Below are 22,294 nucleotides of genomic sequence, written 5' to 3'. Positions count from 1 at the left end.
TGACTCTGTTCCCAAGCTTTTAATTCCTGCCGTACCATTTTGTATAGGCGATCTGTCTCTGCATCCACAACCAGCATGGAGGTTTTGTTTCCACCCTTTTTTATCTTCTCCACCACATCCTCATGCTGCAAGTCCTCCACAGACTCTCCATTCACTGCCACCAAATGGTCGCCGTCCTTCAAAGTGGACTTTTCTGCAGGGCTGCCAGGGTCAATGTCTTTTATGAAGTTACCTGCATATGTAATAGCAGTATGAACATCAAAGAGGTAGGGTCAGTTGTTTGAAAATCTTGATTAGCTCTGTGATTGGTCAATATAGTTATTGTTACTGGCTATGCAGGAAATTGTTCCCCTTTGAATAGTTTTTTGAATTAGAAATTATTTTGGACACAAGCAATGGACAGCATGAAGTTCAAATAGTGCTAGTCACAGTTAGCTAAACTATCCGAATACCTGCCTTTGTCTTAAAGGATGGCCAGAGCAATATGCGTGTGTGATGTAATCGACGGTTGTCTCTAAACTTCTTCTCATTGTACATTAGCCCACAACTCATATGAAGTTTTATGGAAATACAGTGATTCAGGAAATGCCCAGTAAATAAGTCAGAGAGACCTGAATTACATGTATTTCATGAATGGAGCCAGTGTATGGTGCCAAACCCTTGGGAGATGCTGTCACAGCGGCTAAGGTTCAAGGAGAGTCAGGCAGCTGTATTTTGGGCATTGCAGTCTATGAATGAGTTAATGTGGTAGTGCATTATTCAAGGGAAGTTGCTATTTATAACTGTCACATAAAAAAAGCATCTGGGGCCTTATTATTATGGTGGTCGGACAAGCATCCGACTGCCATCATTGGGGGATGGATACTGGTCTACATGTAGTCGGCGGTTCCACCTGCCAAAGTACCATCCGACTACCCTGCAGGCAGTTTGAAACATGCCATTTTCTATTGTGGATTGTGCAGCGGCCCGGAAAAGGGCCACAGCACAAGCCACAATGGAAAATTGTATGTTTAAACATCCATGCAATGTATGCCAGGCACCATGAGGTGCCTGGCACAGGGTCCATTGATGTTTAGGGGGGCACCACATGTTCCCCTCAAGCCCCATAGAGGAGAACAACTGGGGCCATGCTAGGGGCCCCCAAAGTCCCTTTCTGTCTGCTTGTACATGGCGGTCAGACCACCATGTACAGACTGAGGAAAATTGACATCATAATCCCTAAGGCAGTGCCTGACCAGGAACCACCCCTATTGTAGGGATTACGGTCTGATAGCTGCCTGTCGGAAAAGCAGCGGTCTGTAACTACAACCGATGCCTCCAGCCGTCAGACTGCTTCTATGGATGGTGGTGGGGCCGCCACTGATGAAATGTCAGTGGCGGTCTCACCGCAATCATAATGAGGACCCTAGTTTAGAAGTAAGATTAGGGGAAAACATGGGAAAGGTCATGGGATGCATAACCATTTGGATTGTTGTTTTATTTAGAAGGATGACTTTGGACTTTTCACCATTGAATTAAACATTTTAGCCAGTTTGAGTCCATCTAGGAATGTATTATGGTTAGGACTTTATTGAAGTGAACGGCTATTCTGGTGTTATATTATTCTGGTTTTAACAAGCCATAAAACTCCTTACTGACATATAACATTAGGGTGACCATCTCACTCCTTGTCATCACAGACACTAGTTCCAGTGCCTGGCTCTTGACCTACAAGTCAGTGCTATTAGATATGTAATTCTAATTAACTAACAGGAAAAAACCTTCAATGCAGCATCCAGGAAGCATTAGGTTGTTAAATGAAAGCCCAGGAAAATAAAGTGTCAATAAGGACATAACATACAATAAAAATAAATGTATTTAATCTTAGTGCACCCATGCTACTTTTCTTCAACATTAGACAACTATCTTTGCACAACATTATCTTTCGAAACATCATTGATTTTCTTTCACAATGTATCATGCATAGCCTTTGTACATATAAAAATATTATTAGCCTCAACTTCAATAAATCTGTATGGCACTTCTTTTCACAGAGGAGGGCCCACACAAAGTAAAATTGAAGCTGCAATAATTCAAATAAAAAATAAAAATACATTTAAAGTAAAATAAATAAAATCTAAGAAAAAACGGGAAAGAAATGTATCAACCAAGATGGTCAGCTAAAACCAACAAATAGATACTTAAGGAGAAAAAAAGATCACAATGAAATGAGGAGCTTTTAAGAGATTAAGGCGAAAGAAGAACTAAAGGGATACTGACTGATTGAGTCACACTAGACTGAAAAGCTCACCCAAAAAATATAATGGGATATAAAAGGAGGAATATTAAAGTGAGCAAAGTTAGATTGTAAAGTTAAAAATATGAAATAGCACTTAAAGCCAACCCTATCCCACAACACATATGTGCAGCTTTATTTGATATAATCTACCAAATGTCTTAGAGCATATTAACATCTGTCAAAATGCTAGTTAACTTTACCTTTCTTGTTATGTTCCTCCCTTAGGTAGAACCCATAGCCATCTGTCCCCTTTTTCAGCTCCACTAATCTTGGCTTCAAAGGAAGAAGCTTCAGATCAGCCATCTCGCCTTTCATCTGGATCTTTGAATCACTGTAGAACTTGTATGATTCTTTGTCGATGACTAGGAATACAACTGCGTCTCCAGACTGTTTTACCTAAAATATTTTAAAATAAATGGTGGTATTATAGTGGAATGTTTTACAGCATACTTCTGCATCTTTTATTTTTCTTCGGACCTGGGAAGGGCAGGCGTAAACAGTTAACTTGTGCGTGGAGATGCTAGGAGCTGTTTTCATCTTTTTGATGTGTGCTTGAACGGTGAGTGAATTGTGATGTACTTAGATACCTAAGCAAGAGAGAGTTGAGGAGAAACAACAAAAAGTAAAGTGGTACCTTGTTTTAAAATTTAGTGTGGCATAGCACACAGGACCCCAGGAATAAGCTTGAAGGACAGCCGCAGCCCCTGCACGTAGGAGTTTTGGGAGGCCCCCCCCCCCAGCCGGCCCACCGCTCTTACCTACAGCAGCCGCTGCTTTTGGCCAATAAGTATTTTGGCCAAACAACCTTAAAAAGATATACATGCCAGTTAGCAATAGAGAGGAGATAACTTCAATGTAACTTCAATGTAACTTCAATGGAACATCTCACTGCAATTACTTGTTTTTCATGGCGGATAATCTCTAGGGTTGTCACATTCTATTTGTGTCAGTTCTGAACAATACTAAATTAAGCTTTTTTCAGACCATACAGCTTACAGACCTCTATAAGACATGTTTCTTTTTCATCCTCATTATACCTATAATGCACTGAACCCAAGTGCATCTAACTGCTTTGTTCTGAACTGAACAAAGATTTGGATGACCTGAAGACAGCACAGGTACCTAGGTGGCAGATGTTTCCTCTAACCTGACCAAAGATTTATCTAGACTCAAGTGCAAAACTGCATCACTGTGGGGTATGAGTGTTCTCTGAACCAAATAGATCACCCACATTCCCATCAACCTGCATCAAATATTGACATTTGACACCACCAGTAATACCCACATTTTGCAAACTATTAATCACCATCCTCAGGTTCTCAGATGTAGAGGATAGAAGAGGCCCTTTCATGTTGGAAAGCAATGTGGGCGTTTTACACCCAGGATGCTTTGTGGACGGTTCCTAGTATTATCTTAGCTTTTTCTTGAAGATTAAAGCTAGGTGACAAGAATTAGTTATTGATGCAAGTCTTCTGACTTTCTGGTGTTGGTCCAGTGCCAAAATTCTGTGAATTCTAGAATGATAAATCTAAAGTCCACAATGTGCAGTAAGTGAACCATGAAACTTAGCACATCAAGTACCAAATCATGAAGGAATGTTTAATCAGAATAGCATGGCCGTTAAGAGCCTTACATTAATGCAAACCCTGCAGACCAGGAATTCCCAAAGAGAGTTGAACTTTGAGGTGAACATGTGCAGGCATCACTGCTACTTATATACTATATATTTTGACCTTAAATGTCTCTGCATACAAGGTTTACCAGCCGTGAGGCGTGAAGCGTTAATAACAGACCACTGAATGATACGAAGGAAATGGATTTTATTTTTTTAGGTTTTGCCAGTGGGACAGGAGACATTTGAATGCACAAAGTGTGTCCATTCCTGACCATGTACTCAGGTCGTATGCTAATATAGACAAGTCCTTGGGCAAGCTCAAAGGTGTTTGGGGAGGGAGTTCCAATCCAGTAATTTTCTATTCCTGTCAAATGTTTATTCACTAATTAGGTTAAACCATGAATAAATTCTGGATAGATATTCTGTGCCCATAACCATAACAACAATGTTAAATCTCCCACTGCCATCAAACAATCTTAATAACTGTGAGACACACTGGATTATTAGTGAATAAGGCGTCTCTGAGGTGATATAATCAGTCACTTCAATATTATTAAATGGGGCAAATTCCATTGGGAATTTTTATATCGCGTTTTGTCGAAGGTTCCTTCATACTACAAACAAGAGTGCAAAGTTTGACTCTGTTTGCATTGCATAGTCTTGTTACCTTGGCTGCCACTTGATCATGTGAGGCATTTTCCACGTTCTCCCCATTCACTTCAATCAAACGATCATTGTCCTTGACACCTGCCTTCACCGCAACTCCTTCTGGGACCAGTGACGTTAGGAACAGACCGTTGTGACCTGGAAAAAGATATGTTAGTAGTTCACACATACAAGCACATTGCAAATACGATGCTCTATGTTATATCAAGATGTGTGGAGTGTGCAGTCTTTCAGAAGTGCCTTCCTGGTGCCCAAGCCACACCCAGTTTGTAGAACACACGTTTGGAACTCCTCATCTAACAGCCTTAAAGACATCAAACGAGATGAGTTTTTAATCTGCGACAGAAAGTATAGTGATACGCAAAGGTTCTCGTCAGAAAGGTATGCATATACATACCACCAAACTCATGCAGTGATAACAAGACTGACTTCAGTATAAGATAAATATATAAATACATACACATATATGTGTGTGTGTGTGTGTATATTATATATATATATATATATATATATATATATATATATATATATATATATATATATATATATATATATGAATGAGCAAATGCGCAAGCGCTTTAGTGAGGGCACACCGCAGCACCTTGACCCTCCGGTTTAGCGTGGCTCCCTGGCGGTGTTTGGAGGCTCCCTCTTGTTTCAAAGAGAATGTTGACTTTCATCGCCTGCCAGCACAGCATCTTCACGAACAGAGCGATGTTTTGAGGCTACCCTCGCCTCCTACTAAAGGATTTTAAAGACATTGAAATCTGAGAGGAGACGTCAATCTACTTAAGATTTGAACGAACTACCCAACATGTAAAGACTACACTTACCATAAGTCTTGGTGTCTGAAACTCCACCCACTCAGGGCGGTTGACGCCCTTTTCAAACGAATAAATTTGAAGAGTGCAAGCTGAGTGTGATGTTCTCCTTTCAAAGTCCATGAAGAAGGGGCGGGTTTTGGCCCCGAAACGCGTCGGACATTCTCTTTGAAACAAGAGGGAGCCTCCAAACACCGCCAGGGAGCCACGCTAAACCGGAGGGTCAAGGTGCTGCGGTGTGCCCTCACTAAAGCGCTTGCGCATTTGCTCATTCATATATATATATATATATATATATATCGCTCAAAATTTCCTCTCGTATAACAGTAGGAAAACAGCACTCGGGTGGTGGCAGATTTTTCAACTGTCTTTATTTCTTTTCACAACAAACGCGTTTCGGCGTTCAGCCTTCGTCAGTGTCAATGACACTTGACCCATGACTCCTAATGAAGCCTTGCGTTCCCAGTGGCAACAAACAAGGGACTCACCCTTTTTTGTCAAATAGGTCGCCATCTTAAAGTGGGTAATAGAGTATATATACAAACCCACTTACAATTATAAAACCGTATATCGATATATAAAAAAGATGCAATGGGTATACAGACATATACATGGAACATACCACCCAATCTAGCCGTGGATCGGCAATTATCCCTCATTGGTAAATCCACTAAAATAGCAGGCTCCATCATTAGTAGCGAGACTGGCAAGAATTCATCTAGTTCATTATTAATTCATTGTAATCAACAGTTTTCAATTACTTATCAAAAGAAGCGTATACAAAATTCTTAAGAACATTCATATAGATACTAAATATCAGGTCATTTTCATTATCAAAACCTCCTTTGAAAAAAGCAGGAGTAAATCCTAAATCGCATTCAGGATCAAAAAAACGATATATATATATATATATATATATATATATATATGTATTTGCTGCAAAAACACAGGTTAAAGTAGCGTTATAGTTTGGTGAAATGTTAGGTAACAATGTAACGTTTTAAACTCTAAAAAACACTGAAATTCACCAGTTACAGTTATCTCAATTAACTGTAACTCGGCACGAGTTAGGGCACCTAAGGTAGCTATAACTCGCTCCCACACCATGCAGTTTTCTTATCAACAATTTCACTGCAAATGTTGTTGTGATATTATCAGTAATGTCACAGAATATGTCATGAACGATGTAATAAATGGAATAATTAGCAGTGCATGGCGAGGGTGCAAGTTAATGTTTCACTGTGAAATGCAAACTTAAAACAAGTACAGAATAAATCACATATTTTAGAGCTGTCTGCAACATTCCCAAATAATTACTAAAGTCAAAAGGCAGAATAGCTATAATAAAAAAGGATGCAAATGCTTTTAAACAACTTTGTATTGAAGCACCAGCTTTTGACCCTCCTAGAACCTAAAAAGTAACAACATCTTGCTGTTTCTTTCTCTGGGAAAGGTGGCAATGCCTATTAGCTACAAACACAAATGTTTTATGATCTGGCCTTGGGTGGGAAAGAAAATGATTTTTTTTGTTGCTAATAACGTTGGCCCTGTGCTGTTATGTCATTGTGGTGTTATGTGACTGTAATGTGACTGTAATGCAGTGTGCGTTGTGCTTTGTGTTAGGTTGTGTTGTGCCTGTGCTGTGTGTTGTTGTGTTCTGTGCTAATATTGTGTTGGGGTTCTTTTCTAAAATGGAACATCTCAGAGATTTGGTTCACATACCTGCCAGATTCAAGAACAATCTCACAGTGTGAAGAGGGGGTGGGGCCTTGAAGGGATCAGGGCCTCTTCCTGAAAATGACCTAGGAAGCACTTATGGACATCACCCCACCCCCCAAGTCCCCTTACTCCCAAAACAAAAAAAAGGCGTGATGAAGCTGGTGCTGATGTCCTGGGGTGTTTTCACAATGTCGGCAGTTCAAAGGCTCTTTCAAACTAGCTGTAAAACCACTATTTACTGTGGTTTTCAACTCGTGTTCAGTGCCACAGTGTGATATCGGCTCCTCACTGGGAGACCGTGTGATTTAAGGAGCCCCCAGTCCTGAGCTTTTATGTTTATCTTTGAGGCTGGTGGGGTATTAGAAGCAGAAGGCAACACAAAAGGGAACATTTATTTTGGGTGCTCTTGCAAGTTGATATGCCTGTGGCATAGTGTTCCTTATCATATGATGCCAATCCCCCATTTCCAGACGAAGGTTAGCTCTCCATGACTGGTCCAAGCCCAGCCCCATTCCAACCCTAGCTACTAAACACATACTTTTCACCCAACTCCGTTAAACTTTCATGGTCACCTTTCGCCAGAAGATTTTCATGCAATGAAAAGTGGATGTGTGTGAATACACCTAAGGTACTTATGGACGTTTCCTTTATGAATCTCCAGGACAGTTCCGAGCTACTTTCCATTAGCACCTGATAACTAGGTGACAACTCGTAGATATGAAAAACACCAATCCATGTGCCTTTTTTGGTTCCAATGGCAAAGATCAGTTGAGAGAGCACCCTTTTAAGTCTGGTCCAGGCAGCTTTGGCTGTTACCAGATCTCATGTTTATTAGGTCAGCCGCCTTGTGGGATTGGTGTGTTTGGTTCCTCTATAATCATAAAGGTGCATCAATAACATGTTATCTCAGTGGAGAGGAGCATTTCCCCTGCACCAGTGTGAAACATTTTAATAGGCAATGGACAGTAACATTTGGAATGACACAGTAGGGTATTTTTTTATGGGTTTCGTTATTTACTTTTATTACCCCTTAGGGTAAAATTAATAAATGTAAGTTTCCTTTAAGGGTGTTCTTTTTTGGGGTTAATGTAAGGGTGCTCGTTAGCTTCACAGACTTGGCCTGTTATAACTGTATGCACTCATTTATCAAGTTTGTGATAAATGTCTTTAATTTATTAGAAGATATGATATTGTTGAATATTTACTCCAAGTAGAGACATAGGCCCAGATTTACAAATGGTTTGTGTTGGGTTTGCTTTATTTTAGTAATGCAAACCTGATGCAAAGTGTGATGCTGTGATTTGCAATCCAAAACGAATAAGGGTTTGCGTTGGATAGTTTTCCAAAGGAACCCAAGTTGTGCAGTGCACTGCTTTGTATTACTGTGCATTAAGGGGGAGTTCCAGTGCAGCACAGCAACGTTAGTTGCACCAGGGCCTAGATTTTCATACAAGTCACATAACGCAAGTATAGTTGAAGTGCTGCGTTGCGCGAAAGGGAGAGAGCAGAACAGAGTCATAAAGAAGTGATAGCTTTGTCCAAATAATGTAAACGTCCCTATGTGATTAAAAAGTGGAATGTGTTCTACGTACATTAGAAATTAAAGGGCTATAATATATGAACTGAATTCAAATAGTGTGAAAAGAGTGATGGATTTTACTCCTCACTGGGAGACCATGTGATGGGAGCCGATATCGTGTGTCACACTGTGGCACTGTGTGAGTTGGCAGGTATGGGTTCAGCAATGCTGAGACAGTAGGATTATAGTTACAGATACAGAGATGCCGAGTCTGGCGCTTCAAACGGCGAAGGACTGAGGGATCTGTTGTAATAACCTAAATTCATTCACCATTAGTGGCGGGTGGGTCCGTGTTCGATTCTTGGGCGCAGGGGGTGATCTGAAGTTCCCTGAAAGCAAATCAACTTCTGTCAACCCCTCTCGTCAAAATTCAACTTTTCAGCCCATCTCTTACAGTTGTAAATTATGTACTTATCTGTCATTCGCAAAAGGCTGAGATTATTAATAACACTGAAAAAGACACACTCTTATGATAAGGTCAAGAGTGACGAAACACTGTATCAGACTCTTGCTTGTATTCTATTTTGGAGAGTTTATCGCCTTTTTTGGCTTTGATATTAATTCTCAGGTAGGGCCATTATGTAAAGCCCAATACCCGATATTGTGCCAGTCTTCTAAATAGCTGGTGGACAGGTCTTTTCTAGTATATCCATGTTTCACAAGTTCTTTTGGGATTACTGGATAAATTAAAAGTTATGTATATTTTTAGCCTTTCTTTTATCTCAGTTCATATTTTTATTTAAGTACTAAATATTTCAATTTAACCAACATAGGTAAAGCCACTTCATTAGTGGAGATTGTTATTATTCCGATTTCTGAATGTAATTTTTATTTTCACACTTCTAATATAGCATTATAGCCTACTATAAGTCAGTTGTTGAAGGGTCTGAACCCGAGTTATAGTGCCCACACCTCTATTTTTACTTTTTGTCCCGGTGAGCAAGAAGCATTGTTTTGTGGAAATCATCAAAAAATATACCATGTTACAAGAGAATTATTAAGAAATATTTGCTCAGGTATTGAAGCAATATATTTCCAGGTGCTCTTGGGTTATCTGATATTTAATTGATCTGTTTATTTCCATTTATTTTTTTGAACATGAATAATTCCTCACCTTGTGTTGTTTTCAAAGAAAAGCCGTAGCCCTTTTTGTCCTTTACCAGGTAACAAATGCGCGGTTTCTGTGCAGAGGTTGTAACCTGGTTAGCCGTAACCACTGTTTCTGGTGTTGTAATCTGGTTTGCTGTAGACACTGTTTCTGGTGCTCGAGCCGGCTGATTCTGACTCAAGTTCTCCAGGTTCTCTCCATTTTTCTTGGCATTTTCATAAGAGACTGCATCCAGAACCAAAAGGTTCACCGTGTTCCCGCTGGCTTTAATGAGCTCCACCACCTGTGAAAAGAAGGGCAGCCGCTGTCATGGAAGCTGAAGTGACGCCACCATGGGTAGGTCAGGCACACAGCTTGAAGTGAAATGGTGGCTCTAGGAATCAGTCCATAAACAGGGAAATTAATCCTCCCCCTTTTAGTTAATCAATTACCCCAGCCCTCCCCACTGTATCAAGTGCTACTTTTTTTTACCTTTCACCATATGACTATGTGATTTTTGTGAGCATGTGATTTTTGTTGTTGGTTTGCAAGACTAACATGCGGATGCCAAACTTAGCATAGCACAGAAAGCACCCAAAAGCTTTTCACAGGTGTTTGTCTTCAGCTGCCCCAACATTATGGTAGTTGTAGTCCTTGCATCTTTTATTTCATTAACAATCTTTCAGGCCCTTATCAACATCAACAACCAAGCACTGGCAAAGCCTATAAGCCTGGCATTGTCTGACAAGCTTTTAGCTTTCTTAAAACTTGTTTTGTCATGGTTTTTGCAAAACTTTATTGTTGGGGAAAACTGCTGGGCACTCATCAATTTAAAGAAACAACACTGGCTAAAAGTAAAAATATTTTTTGTCTTGTAAAGGACACATTTCCATAGTATTCCCTGGTACTAAAGGGTACTCCGTTGTGTACAGATGTTACCTCGTAACTCACTGTGAAGTTAGTGAAATGGGCTGATCCATCGCTCCATGCTGCATTTATGTTTGAGTGGGATGAAGACAAAAGTGAATGACACAAAAACAGACCAATGGATGAAAAGTTCAGACTTACCCCCTCAGCAAGTAGGTCTATTATACATATACATTTAGTAAAACCAAACAGTCTGGACTAACATCAGACTAATAAAACAACAATATCATGGTCTGTTAGATTTCAAGCTAAGAGAGCTGCAAAAGTTGACAAAGAACTAAATTGTGGAGGCAGAATTATTTTCTCACTCCCTTACCAATCCGCTATTATAGATGATAATACATATTACCAATTTTAGGTCAGGCTAAAGCCGGGAGCCGGGAGGCGTCACCAGGCGCTTTATAAACTCCTTTAAACTAAACTAAAACTAAACTAAAGACAGCATTAGCCGTCTTGCATATATCTTGTGAACATGGCAAATCCATTAATATAGAAGGGCTTCTGATGAGCCATTTTAAGCCATTGCTTTATTTGACTAAGTAATCAACTTTTGATTGTAAGAGTCACTCCTTCCCTGGTCTCCAGCATTTTGATTGCCAAAGGTCTGTACCATTTGCAGTGATTCAATTGGGTATATTTTTGTCTTTTTCTGCATCATTTCACTGCCCTATCTGTCATATCCCATGAATCTTTTCTTTGGCCTACATCTCCATATCTTTAGTTAATGTATTACAATCAAAGTTGACCAAGGAGTTTTCCATAATTCAAAAAGTTCTTTAAGGGGGCATAATACGTTGATATGTTACTCGTTTGTATATTATTGTATGTAACTTGTAAATACCAATAAAAACATTAAAAAAAAGATATAATACAAAATCAGAGGCATATCTTCAGGGGTGCATTCTTGGCTTGCTAGTTGGGTCTGGGGGCCCCTGAGCCGGGCCGCTATGTCAGTATTCGTTTTTCTCATTGTGCATCAAGAATAACAAATAAAACAAATATAACAGTGACCTTTCTTGTAAAAAAGGAGAGAGAGTTAAACATCTGATTGCTGCATTTTAAAATGTAAAACGCGATAATCTGCAATCAATACCAACTTTCTTGCTTGTCCACATATGTGATTCTAGGCAAACATTGTATTTCACAGAACCACCATTTTCTTCATTACCACTTATGAGAGCACTTTTACCTACTTGTGTATAGGATGAACGCTGCACAAGCTCTACTTATATTTGATTTAATAGGCTATTAGGTTGCACCATGTATAATCAGAATTTAGGCCACGCTTAGGATTTATATGAGTACTCACTTGCCTCTTTGTTCACTAATGGCATTGTCTTTCAGCGACGAGCCATTAATGTTTCTAGGTTCATGTTTAAAACCTATTACTTCTAATAAATGCCTTATATGCAGTGATGTAATTGCATGATCTACGATGAAACACTTCCGCATGTTAAAGAAATACACTGTTTTAAATTTTTAAGACATTTTATTATATTATTACAGTATGTATGTTGTACGATATACATGCCAAACCCTTTTTATAGCTTTCCTCGTGCACAGATTTTTAGAGCTAAACTAGACCAGTGGCTTGGCTCTGATTTGTCTTGACCTATTAATTTGTTGGATCGCCCATCCCTATTTGCAACTTGGGCTTAGGCGAGGATTGGAAACATGGAGCCCCGCTGACTTGTACCGATTTGGCAACTCTACCATCAAGAATTCTTGAGCGGAGACAAAGAAGAGTGCATGCAGGGAAAATACATTTAACCCCTTCGATGCTGATGACGGAACCGTTCTGTCATCAGTCACGGCTGAGCTGTGCTGATGACGGAACGGTTCCGTCACGACCGCGCCCTGTTCTGGAATGTCCAGCACAGGGGCGGAATCGGCGCCGCGGTCAAGGTGTTAAAATAGGTGATCCCAGGGTAGGGGCTCCAGGTTGTTGTGTTTTACATGACCACAGTCATGCGTTCCCAAGGAGAACTACCAGGCCCAAGTGGGATGGGCGGGGGCATAGCTTTGGAGGGTGTTTTGGGGTATGACACCCCTCAAATGCATTATTGATTTGTAGTTGGGTCTGGGGGCCCTAAGCCATGTCTGCTCTGTCTGTGCTGGGGGTTTCATCATTCTCATTTCACTAAAAGCTTTGAATTTGTTCATTTTTGAAGCAGAAAGTAACTATATATAGTGACTGGTTTACCAAAAAAGTAATGAAACTGCACCCATAGTAGTACTATTTGGAAATCACAAACATTGACAGAATAGGGATGAAAAGCCGAGCCACTCTTATGGCATCCATCCATATGACTGATCATCGTACACCCAAAAGGTGTTGGGATGAATGCTTGTACATAGACAAACCAGTGTCAGTCGCTTGCAGTAGAATCCCAACTCGCTGTTTTTTACCCACTGTGCCACTCTAGACAGAGCCCCACCTGATGCAAATCAGTAGTGACCCTTGGAAAGAGTCCCCCCAATTCTTGTTCATCTCACCCATCCACACTGCAGCCTTCTGCTTTTTTAGTTGGGGAATTTGAGAGGCACACTCCCTGCCCCCTTCCCACTCCGAATCTTACAGACTAGGCTACTCTCCTCTACAAATGCACTTTCATTAGTGTACCTGAACTTTTATGTGGTTGTCATTACTGGGGCTATGCGCCCAAAACACATATTCCTGGCAACATCCCTGCATGCCTTCTCTTGACCGGAGCAGTATCCATCACAAGCTTTCGCTTTTTTATGCAAACTGTTTTGTAATGAACAAACACGTTACCAATCTGTAGTTTTTGGAGGAAGGAGGAGGGCTCAGGGCACAGACATTGATGATAGCTTCGCCATTTTCAAATACATTAAAAATACATTGAATGAGCCCCCAGTCCTGAGCTTTTATTTGTATCTTTGAGGCTGGTGGGGTATTAAAAGCAGAAGGCAACACGAAAGGGAACATTTATTTTGGGTGCTCTTGCAGGTTGCTATGCCTGTGGCATGGTGTTCCTTATAATATGATGCCAATGCCCCATTTCCAGATAAAGTTTAGCTCTACATGACTGGTCCAAGCACACCCCCATCCAACCCTAGGAACTAAACACATACTTTTCACCCAACTCTGTGAAACTTTCACAGTCACCTCTCACCAGAAGATTTTCATGCAATGAAAAGGGGATGTGTGTGAATTCTCTTAAGGTACTTTCCATTAGCACCTGATAACTGGGTGACAACTCTTAGATATGAAAAATACAAGTCCATTTGCCTTTTTTGGTTCCAATGGCAAAGATCAGTTGAGAGAGCACCCTTTTAGGTCTGGTACAGGCAACTTTGGCTGTCACCAGATCATTAGGTCAGCTCCCTTGTTGTATTGGTGTGTTTGGTTCCTCTATTCTCATTAAGGTGCATCAATAACATATTATCTCAGTGCAGAGAACATTTCCCCTGCACCAGTGGGGAGACAACCATTACAACGCGGAATTAACAACTCAATACCTTTACGACGCGGTCATCACAACGCAAGTCGTTACAATGATTTGCGCTGGATGGCGCTATATGCTAAGGAATAGTATGATTTACTATTCCAACACCTTCCCTACTGTTACGTAGGCTGGAGTTGGAATAGTAAATTATACTATTACTAAATCCAGCGCCTCTAGCGCGTCGTTGTAACGACTTGCGTTGTGATGACCGCGTCGTAAAGGTATTCTGGTGTAAAGACCGCGTTGTAATGACATACATACACCACCAGTGTGATACATTTCAATAGACATTGGATAGTAACATTTGGAATGACACAGTAGATTATTTTTTTAGGGGTTTCATTATTTACTTTTATTACCTCTGTAGGTAAAATGAATAAATGTAAGTTTCCTTTAAGGGTGTTCTTTTGTGGGGTTAATGTAAGGGTGATCATTAGCTTCATAGATTTGGCCTGTTATAACTGTATGCACTTATTTATTAAGTTTGTGGTAAATGTCTTTCATTTATTAGAAGATATGATGTTGTCAAACATTTACTCCAAGTAGAGACATAGGCCCAGATTTACAAATACTTAGTGCTGGGTTTGCTTCACTTTAGTAAAGCAAACCTGATGCAAAGTGTGATGCTATGATCTGCAATCCAACACGAATCAGGGTTTACTTTGGATAGTTTTCCAAAGGTACCCAAAGTTGTGCAGTGCATTGCTTTGTATTACTGTACATCAAGGGGGAGTTCCATGGGTGATGCATGAACGTTCCTATGCAACCACCCAAGCGTTTTGGTGCAAATCCCTATCTACAAACAATCCTAGACAGGAATTTGCTCCGAAGACCTATGCTTACTCGAGGCAGGCAAAATGAGGACATTTTTTTTCTTTTCTCCTTGTTTTTCCTATTTTGCATGTATGTTGCGTTGCACAGCACACCGCAAATCAAGAAAGGTGTGAAGGATAGTTTTTGTACTGGATCCTTCCAGTACAAATTCTGTTTATTATAGTGCAAACAGACCCTTGCACTATGGCGTACGAGTGTGTGCACTGGCGCATAGCAGCCTAAAGTATGCCAGGACAGGGAGAGAGGAAAGTAATGCTACATCTTAGTAGATATTGTGATGTTCTGCTCTCTGCTCTTTGTGTAGTGCAGCAACTTTAGTTGCACCAGGGCCTAGATTTTCATGCAAGTCACATAACGATAGTATAGTTGCAGTGCTGCGCTGCGCGAAAGGGAGAGCGCAGAACAGTCATAAAGAAGTGATAGCTTTGTCCACATAATGTCAACATCCCTATGTAATTAAAAAGTGGAATGTGTTTTACGTACATTAGAAAATAAAGGGCTACATTATGTGAATTAAATCCAAATAGGTGTGAAAAGAGTGATTCATTTTACCTTGTAAAACGGTTTGGTATAAAGTCACATTGAATCATCCGTCCGTCACAGACATCAAAGTCCCTATAATTTCAAGAGTACACTCAAATGGTAGAAGAATCCTCAATATATTCATTTCTTTTTAATGTTAGATGTCTTGAAATCTTAAATACCTTCTAGTGAGATAGGTGCATTATAAATGTATATGTACAATACTGACCATGAGGGCCGTTTCTTAATTGAAGAAAGGGCTTCCAGAGGCTTAATTGTTTAACCATGGGTAAGTCTGAAAATTATGCCGTTTTAGAACATAAATGGAATATGTTGACTTAATCAAGGTACTCCTTTTATTTGCAAAATATATAATACAATAAAGTAGATGTAAAGTTTGTGCTCTGCTGAACATAGCCTTGTTCATTTCATGTTTCAGATAGTCTATTTTACATTGAGAGTTTAATGTAAAGTTATATTAAAATAATATTCCTGTGCTTTCATGCAAGGGTAAATTATTAAATGTTGAAAAATCCAATTTGAGTAGAATCAGATAGTTTAGGCATTTTGCATGGCACTGGGATCTCTTTTGAACCATGAAGTAACATTATAATGCCCCTGATTAACTTGCATAATCTTCCTTTAGTGCCATAATGTGTTGCATGCCTTTGGACGCCTAAATTAATCAACCCCTCCATATACCTGAATCCAGTAGCGGTCGGTGGTGGGAGTGTTGCCGGGCGGTGACGTGGGGCGGGTGAGAGGCAGGGTGGGGGTAGTAAAGTACGGAATACGGCCAAATACAGGTAAGTAAACATATAAATAAATAAAACAAATTTTGTTGCGCGCACTGCATTGAATTTGGCGATGCAGTGTACACAACGAAATTCGTTTTATTTATTTATATGTTTACTTACCTGTATTTGGCCGTATTCCATAGTTTACTACCCCCCGCCCCGCCGCACGTCACCGCCCGGCAGCACTCCCACCACCGACCGCTACTGCACTCCACCCCTCCACCGCTCCTACCTACACAGGCCACTCCTGCTTTGCAGGACAGGTGAGGTTTACTCACTCACTCTATTACCTACTGAGGGAACAAGTGTTCTGTACACTTCAACTACTCTCATTTTGCAGCATCATTTAATTCTGGTTCGGTATAATTTAAACCTCATTTTACTCTTGCTGGGATATCCGTCAAATACCTACTCACACAAAAATCTGTCGCTATGCCCTTGCGATGGCATATCCGCCCAGTCAGTTAAGCACTTATTATTTTTCTGCTTATTCTACTCCTAACAAAATGAAATAATAGTAGTGCCTTATTTGTGTAGTGCTAACTTTACTCAATATAGATTAGCAATGTTACACTTTCAACAGCTTGAGGTTCCTTTGATGTGCTATGTACTTGCTACTTTTCTTTGGTCAGCCGTGAAGTGCAGGAAAGCACTTTGGACCTATGGATTGGGAAATGTGTGTCCTAAGAATATGGTCCTTCAAGGTTTCCTGCAAAGCCGTGCTAGCTGTAACCGAATGAATTTAACACCCCTTACTGTGTTATGGCTAGGCGAGAATAAGATGTGCAAAGTGGCCCCGAATATAGGACTATACATTTCTGGCCAAATTGCTTTTAATATAATTTATGGAGTTTTTGGCTACAAGACCCCTGAATGTTACACTAAGGCTTTATGAGGATTATTATAATTATATCTGAATTGTGGAATTAATTAGGCAAAAAGAAACTGTGTTTTAATACCTGTTTAAAGATGTTCTGTAAGTCAGTATTTATTTTACCGTGCTTGTTTTAAGATATATGGATGTTTTGCAATATGTTTGGATTTATTGTGATGTATGCACTTTTTATGCACCGAAAACGATGCGAAATAAAGTTTTTGAGACTTTGAGACTATTGATATGATCTAGTATTCAGGCACAGAAGCACAGAGAGGGCACTGAGGATAAGCCCCCCTTTATACCACAGCTGGAGGCACTCTACAAGGGATGACAGGAAGATCATTTTTCCATCAATGAGACTTTAGTTACCTGTGGATGTTCAGTCTTGTCCACAAAGACTCCGTCGACCCTCAAAACTCTGTCCCCATCTCTCAGGCCCGCCTTGGCAGCCGGACCCGTGAATTCAATGCCGCGGATCAAGTGACCAACTGTGTCCCGCTCAATGCGCAGAAAAAAGCCAAAGCTCTTCCCCTCCTGCTTGGTGACGATGCATTCTCTTGGCTGGAGAGGGGAGGCCATGTTTGCTGGGAAAAGGGAAATGTTGACATATCATCACAACTTGCATAGGCACGCATAAGCAGACACATTTAGTAAGTCGATCCCATGTAGCTAAGGCTGCCAGTTTTCTGATTTTGCTGAAATTAACACAAAAATACATATATATTTACCTGTCTGTATTTAGTTAAAAAAACGGAATAATGCAGAAAGTATTTGGTATTCTGAGTGACCGTAAATGCTGTCAGGTATCAAGCCGTTATCCTTGCAGACTGACAGCATGGGGGTGTTAAAAAGCAATGAGTTCCTTGAATATGGGTTGTAAAATGCAAATGTTTTCTTGTGAAGTTAATTTATCATAAAGGCTGCTTGTAGTGCTAAAACTCGACAGACTCCAAATGTGAGTACACTTGTATTGGGCAAATAAGCATGGAAATGTACTAAATGCTTCAGCACTTTTTCACAGAACTGAAACCCACAAACTAATTATATGGCCACAGATAGGAAAGGAAATATGCAGAAATATCGGTGGACATATTGAAAAAAAATCATGAAACTGTTATCTCTACATATGGGATGTTTGCAGATTTTTCTAGAGCAGGTGTGCGTAGAGGAATCATAAATATGGAAACACTTCGATGGAAATATTTTAAAAAATAAAATCATAACACCGGTATCCCCACATATAGGGTATTTGCATATATTTCAAGAGCAGGTGGGCGAGGAGCAAAAATAAATATTGAAAATGATTGATGAAAATATTTTAAAAAAAATAAAGTTGGAATCTCCACATGTGGGGTTTGCAGCCTATACATGAACAGGGGGTTTTCAAGACATTTTTGAAGAAGGAGACGCTTGCAACCAGTCTGATATATTGTGGAACATTGCTCTGCATCTTCATACGTGGTCCTAGATAGAGAGGATCAGTGTGTTGCTTTGCGGCAAAAGTACTACATCTGGCCGAGATGGATACATTATTTGTCAAGTAACTTGCGGTGTTCAGTCTCAAGGGTTTATAAAGAATGGAAGTGCTTTGGAGAGTGCAGCTTCCTCGAAAAACTGCCATTAATGATTTTTAGGACATGAGTCATGTCAAAGAGCTTTTTATATTCATATGTGTCTAGTAGCCACAAGAACAAAGGTTTTTAGGGAGACAATTTGTTGAATGGGCACTAGGTGCGGAGGTAGTTTCCATACTTCGGACATGACTTGGTACAATAATTTGGGAATCAGGGCTTCTTGGCTCTATAGAGTTTCAGCTGATGCTGCATCCTTTTTGCTATGTTTGTTATGAGGGCATCCTTGTTTATTTTGTTTCCAAATGCAATGCCTAAAGAGTTAGTGCTGGCAATGATGTTAGAGCAACTCCTAGTAGATTGGCGAATGCTCAGAAGGTTGTAATGATGGATTTTGATCAATAAGAATTGTTTTTTGTGGGTTACATTTCAGTTCCTGAAGATCACACAGATGTGTATTTGTTCAAGGCAAGCTTGAGGTGTGAACGGCTGAGTTTAGCGAGTTAATATAACGGTAGAGTCGGGTATTGTCAGTATAATGATGCCTAATGAGTACATTTTCACCGAAGGGCTTGGGGCATGCGTTGAACAATATGGAAGCTAAAATAGAGCATTGAGGTACATCAAAACTCAACCAAAGCGTTCCCAGTAGCCTGTCGTATTCAAGATACCCAGGATAAATAATCCCCCAAAGATTACCAAAATAAACACTGTATAACAGATAACTCAACACAAGTTACTCACAAGATCATGACTCGCTCACACGACAATTTAATTGACTGGCATCCCACAAACACCATTGCCACAGAGGCACACCTCTGACTTTTCATGGGAAAATCTAACTGGTGCAACAACTCTCTTTTTCTCACATTCCTGAATCACTGGAAGAAATTATCCTTAACACGTATAGAACAATATCCCACTACAGACTACATACATTCTCACCTTAAATCGAACTCTGTAATAAGCCCAAAATATTCACTCCTACAAACAATCCTATGCAACCTCTTGGTAGCCCTCGTAGTACCTATAGCAGTTCCAACATCTAAGGTGTACTCCTTACATACTTTCATAGTTAACCCCCTCAACCGTATGACCCCTAAATCTTTACGCAAGATAGTTTTCACACCCATATGCCCGTATTATCCCCAGCACAAAATTACATACCTCTTGCACCTGAGAAAGGATCTCACCATTAGAGTTTACGCTGAGTGATCCCAGTTTGTTTCTTTGAAACTTGTGCATTTTAAAATCCACAGCAAGACAGTAGACCTCCACTACCAGAACATGTGAAGTATGCGATTTCTGCTTCAGACAAATACATACCCAAAATGACAGCAAACACCCAAATAACAGCACAGCCAAATCAATCCATTGCATCAGCCACAACTGCAGCCCGGTAGTAACTAAAACCACAACCATCTCAGCTGTCTTAAAGAACCTAATTCCAGACCGCCTGCTCCACATGAACATGGCTGTCCTCTAACATCGAACCTTAGATGAACATTCTCCTACATCAGGGATATGGCATAATACATTCCAACAATGGAAATAGTACCAGTGGTGGAGTAGTTGTCATGCACAAAAACACTTTCAGTTTACAAACACAAGGGTACCAATGGCCCATCCAGTGCATTCATCGAGCCATCTGTGTTCCACCTACTCACATCTTACCTACCCTCCCCCCCCACCAACATAAACAAATTTGCAAAACGTCATCGACTTTATGGCTACTTAAAGAGTTACAGCAACAAAAAGATTTTTTCTTAGTGACTTAAGCTCAAGAGGAACAACTCATCCAATACAGGAATCAACTTATTGCATCGCGCCCAAAAGCCAACACAAAGGATGACCTATCAATCTAATCACTGCAAAGCCGAACAAGATCAAAATTCATCATTCAATCATTCCTGAGTGGTCTGATCACTTTCAAACTCCCTTCAAATTCATACACCTCCCATCATATAACCGGAACCACTCCAAACCCACCTACCATTGAAGCAAGGACTCTAATGCATCTCCCCTCATTTCCTACCCACCAGAACAAGGGCTAAGGTCTCCTCTATGAAAGTTCACTATTCTAGGCAACACATTCACTTGTGTGGCAGATACAGTTTGTTTGTGTTGTAACCGAGGGATTTTTTTTAATATCTATTGCAAAGAGCATCTGATGTGAAGAGAAATACCAAGCTCAAGGGGAGAGAGAGCGTGGCTCTGAAATGCATTCTTCACACTCGCTTTAGTGCTTAAATCCTTCCCGGGGTGCATCAAATGTGACCAGGGGCCGAAGCATGACACCGTTTTCTGTGCCGGAGCACAAGTGGCCTGTGCATTTCTTGTTGCCGCCTTTAGTGCACACATTAACTCTAAATATCTCGACATTAGTGTATGTGTTACTGTTTGCAGAGCTTGGAAACACAAGGAGGCAACAACTGCTCTGTGCTTCTGAGCACTGTTAGAGATATTGCGAGTTAATGCTTGTGCTTAAGACCCCAAAATGAAAGGCACAGACCACTTATGCTCCGCAGCGCATACAATGGCATCATTACACTACTCCAGGGGCCGTATCATGATGAGCATGTCAGGCATAGCACAAAGCTGAGCACCTGTTTTATGCAACTGTATGGTATAAAGTGAATTCATTTGACCTAATACAGTTCTCTGAACTAGTGCTTTGTTTTTCAGGTAGCACAGCTCAGAAACAGAAAGAGTCAAACATTGCCCATAATTTACGTGCTGTATTAGCTAAAAATAAAGCACTAACTCAAAGAAATATCGGGTTAAATGAATTGGCTTTATGCCCTACAAGTGCACAAAACAAAGGCATAACGGGCACAATTCTCTAGCATAATTATCCTTTTTTTTCAAAAAATGATTCGTAATTATGCGTAATTACCTGAGAAGCATACTCCAATGTTTAGTGCTATTTTCTTTGTGCAAAAATTACCCTGGTATTCAAAATGGGCCCAATGATGCATTTTGAGCTATGAACACAGCATTAAATGCTACAGGAAACAAACAACAGTAGCCAGCAGCTGCTCGTTCGATCTCTTTTAGTTTGTGTGATGAAGTAATCGTGTCCTTTCGGTAATTTCACATCACAAGAGTAATGGGTAATTCCTGAAATAAATCCGATTACTCCGACGTAATTCACATTTTTCCCAGGCTGACATACAACATGGATGAGCTCTTAATGCTGCTCCAGAAACGTTGATCCTGGTAAGACACCAGAGGTTTGCCATGCACATGTGCCCTCGTTTATGGGGATTTCCGGTGGGGCAGTGCAGGGATTCAGCTTGCTGCGCTGCCCTACACCAAAGTGAAATGGCAGGAATGCACTGTATTGATGCAATATGGTACATTCCTGTCCTTTTCCCCAGCGTTGGCGCTGTTTCAGCAGCCTAGCGCCAAAGCAGGCACCCTTGCATTGTTTGTGTGCAGGACTGGGCACCAACCTACACAGAAATAATCCTAAAAGGCGTTTTCCTCTTTCTATGTGAGCTGCAGAATGAAGCACACATAGCAAGAAGT

General features: G+C 40.4%; 1 protein-coding gene across 2 annotated transcripts in view; it reads right to left on the bottom strand.

Moving 5' to 3' along the window:
• Nucleotides 1–22,294, bottom strand: part of PDZK1 (PDZ domain containing 1) — a 147,797-nt gene that overhangs the window by 73,342 nt on the left and 52,161 nt on the right. For both annotated transcript variants that reach the window (XM_078656766.1, XM_078656767.1), the window contains exons 2-6: nucleotides 17,562–17,776; nucleotides 9,793–10,069; nucleotides 4,561–4,697; nucleotides 2,479–2,674; nucleotides 36–232 (exon numbers count right to left, since the gene is read on the bottom strand). In XM_078656766.1, the coding sequence (XP_078512892.1) occupies nucleotides 36–232; nucleotides 2,479–2,674; nucleotides 4,561–4,697; nucleotides 9,793–10,069; nucleotides 17,562–17,771 (1,017 nt within the window). In that variant the 5' untranslated portion in view covers nucleotides 17,772–17,776. The remainder of the gene's footprint in view (nucleotides 1–35; nucleotides 233–2,478; nucleotides 2,675–4,560; nucleotides 4,698–9,792; nucleotides 10,070–17,561; nucleotides 17,777–22,294) is intronic.

This window comes from Lissotriton helveticus, chromosome 8 (genome assembly GCF_964261635.1).
Source record: "Lissotriton helveticus chromosome 8, aLisHel1.1, whole genome shotgun sequence".
Lineage (NCBI taxonomy): Eukaryota > Metazoa > Chordata > Amphibia > Caudata > Salamandridae > Lissotriton > Lissotriton helveticus.
Note: the sequence above shows the minus strand (reverse complement) of the source record. Positions and strands in the feature narration are given on the sequence as shown.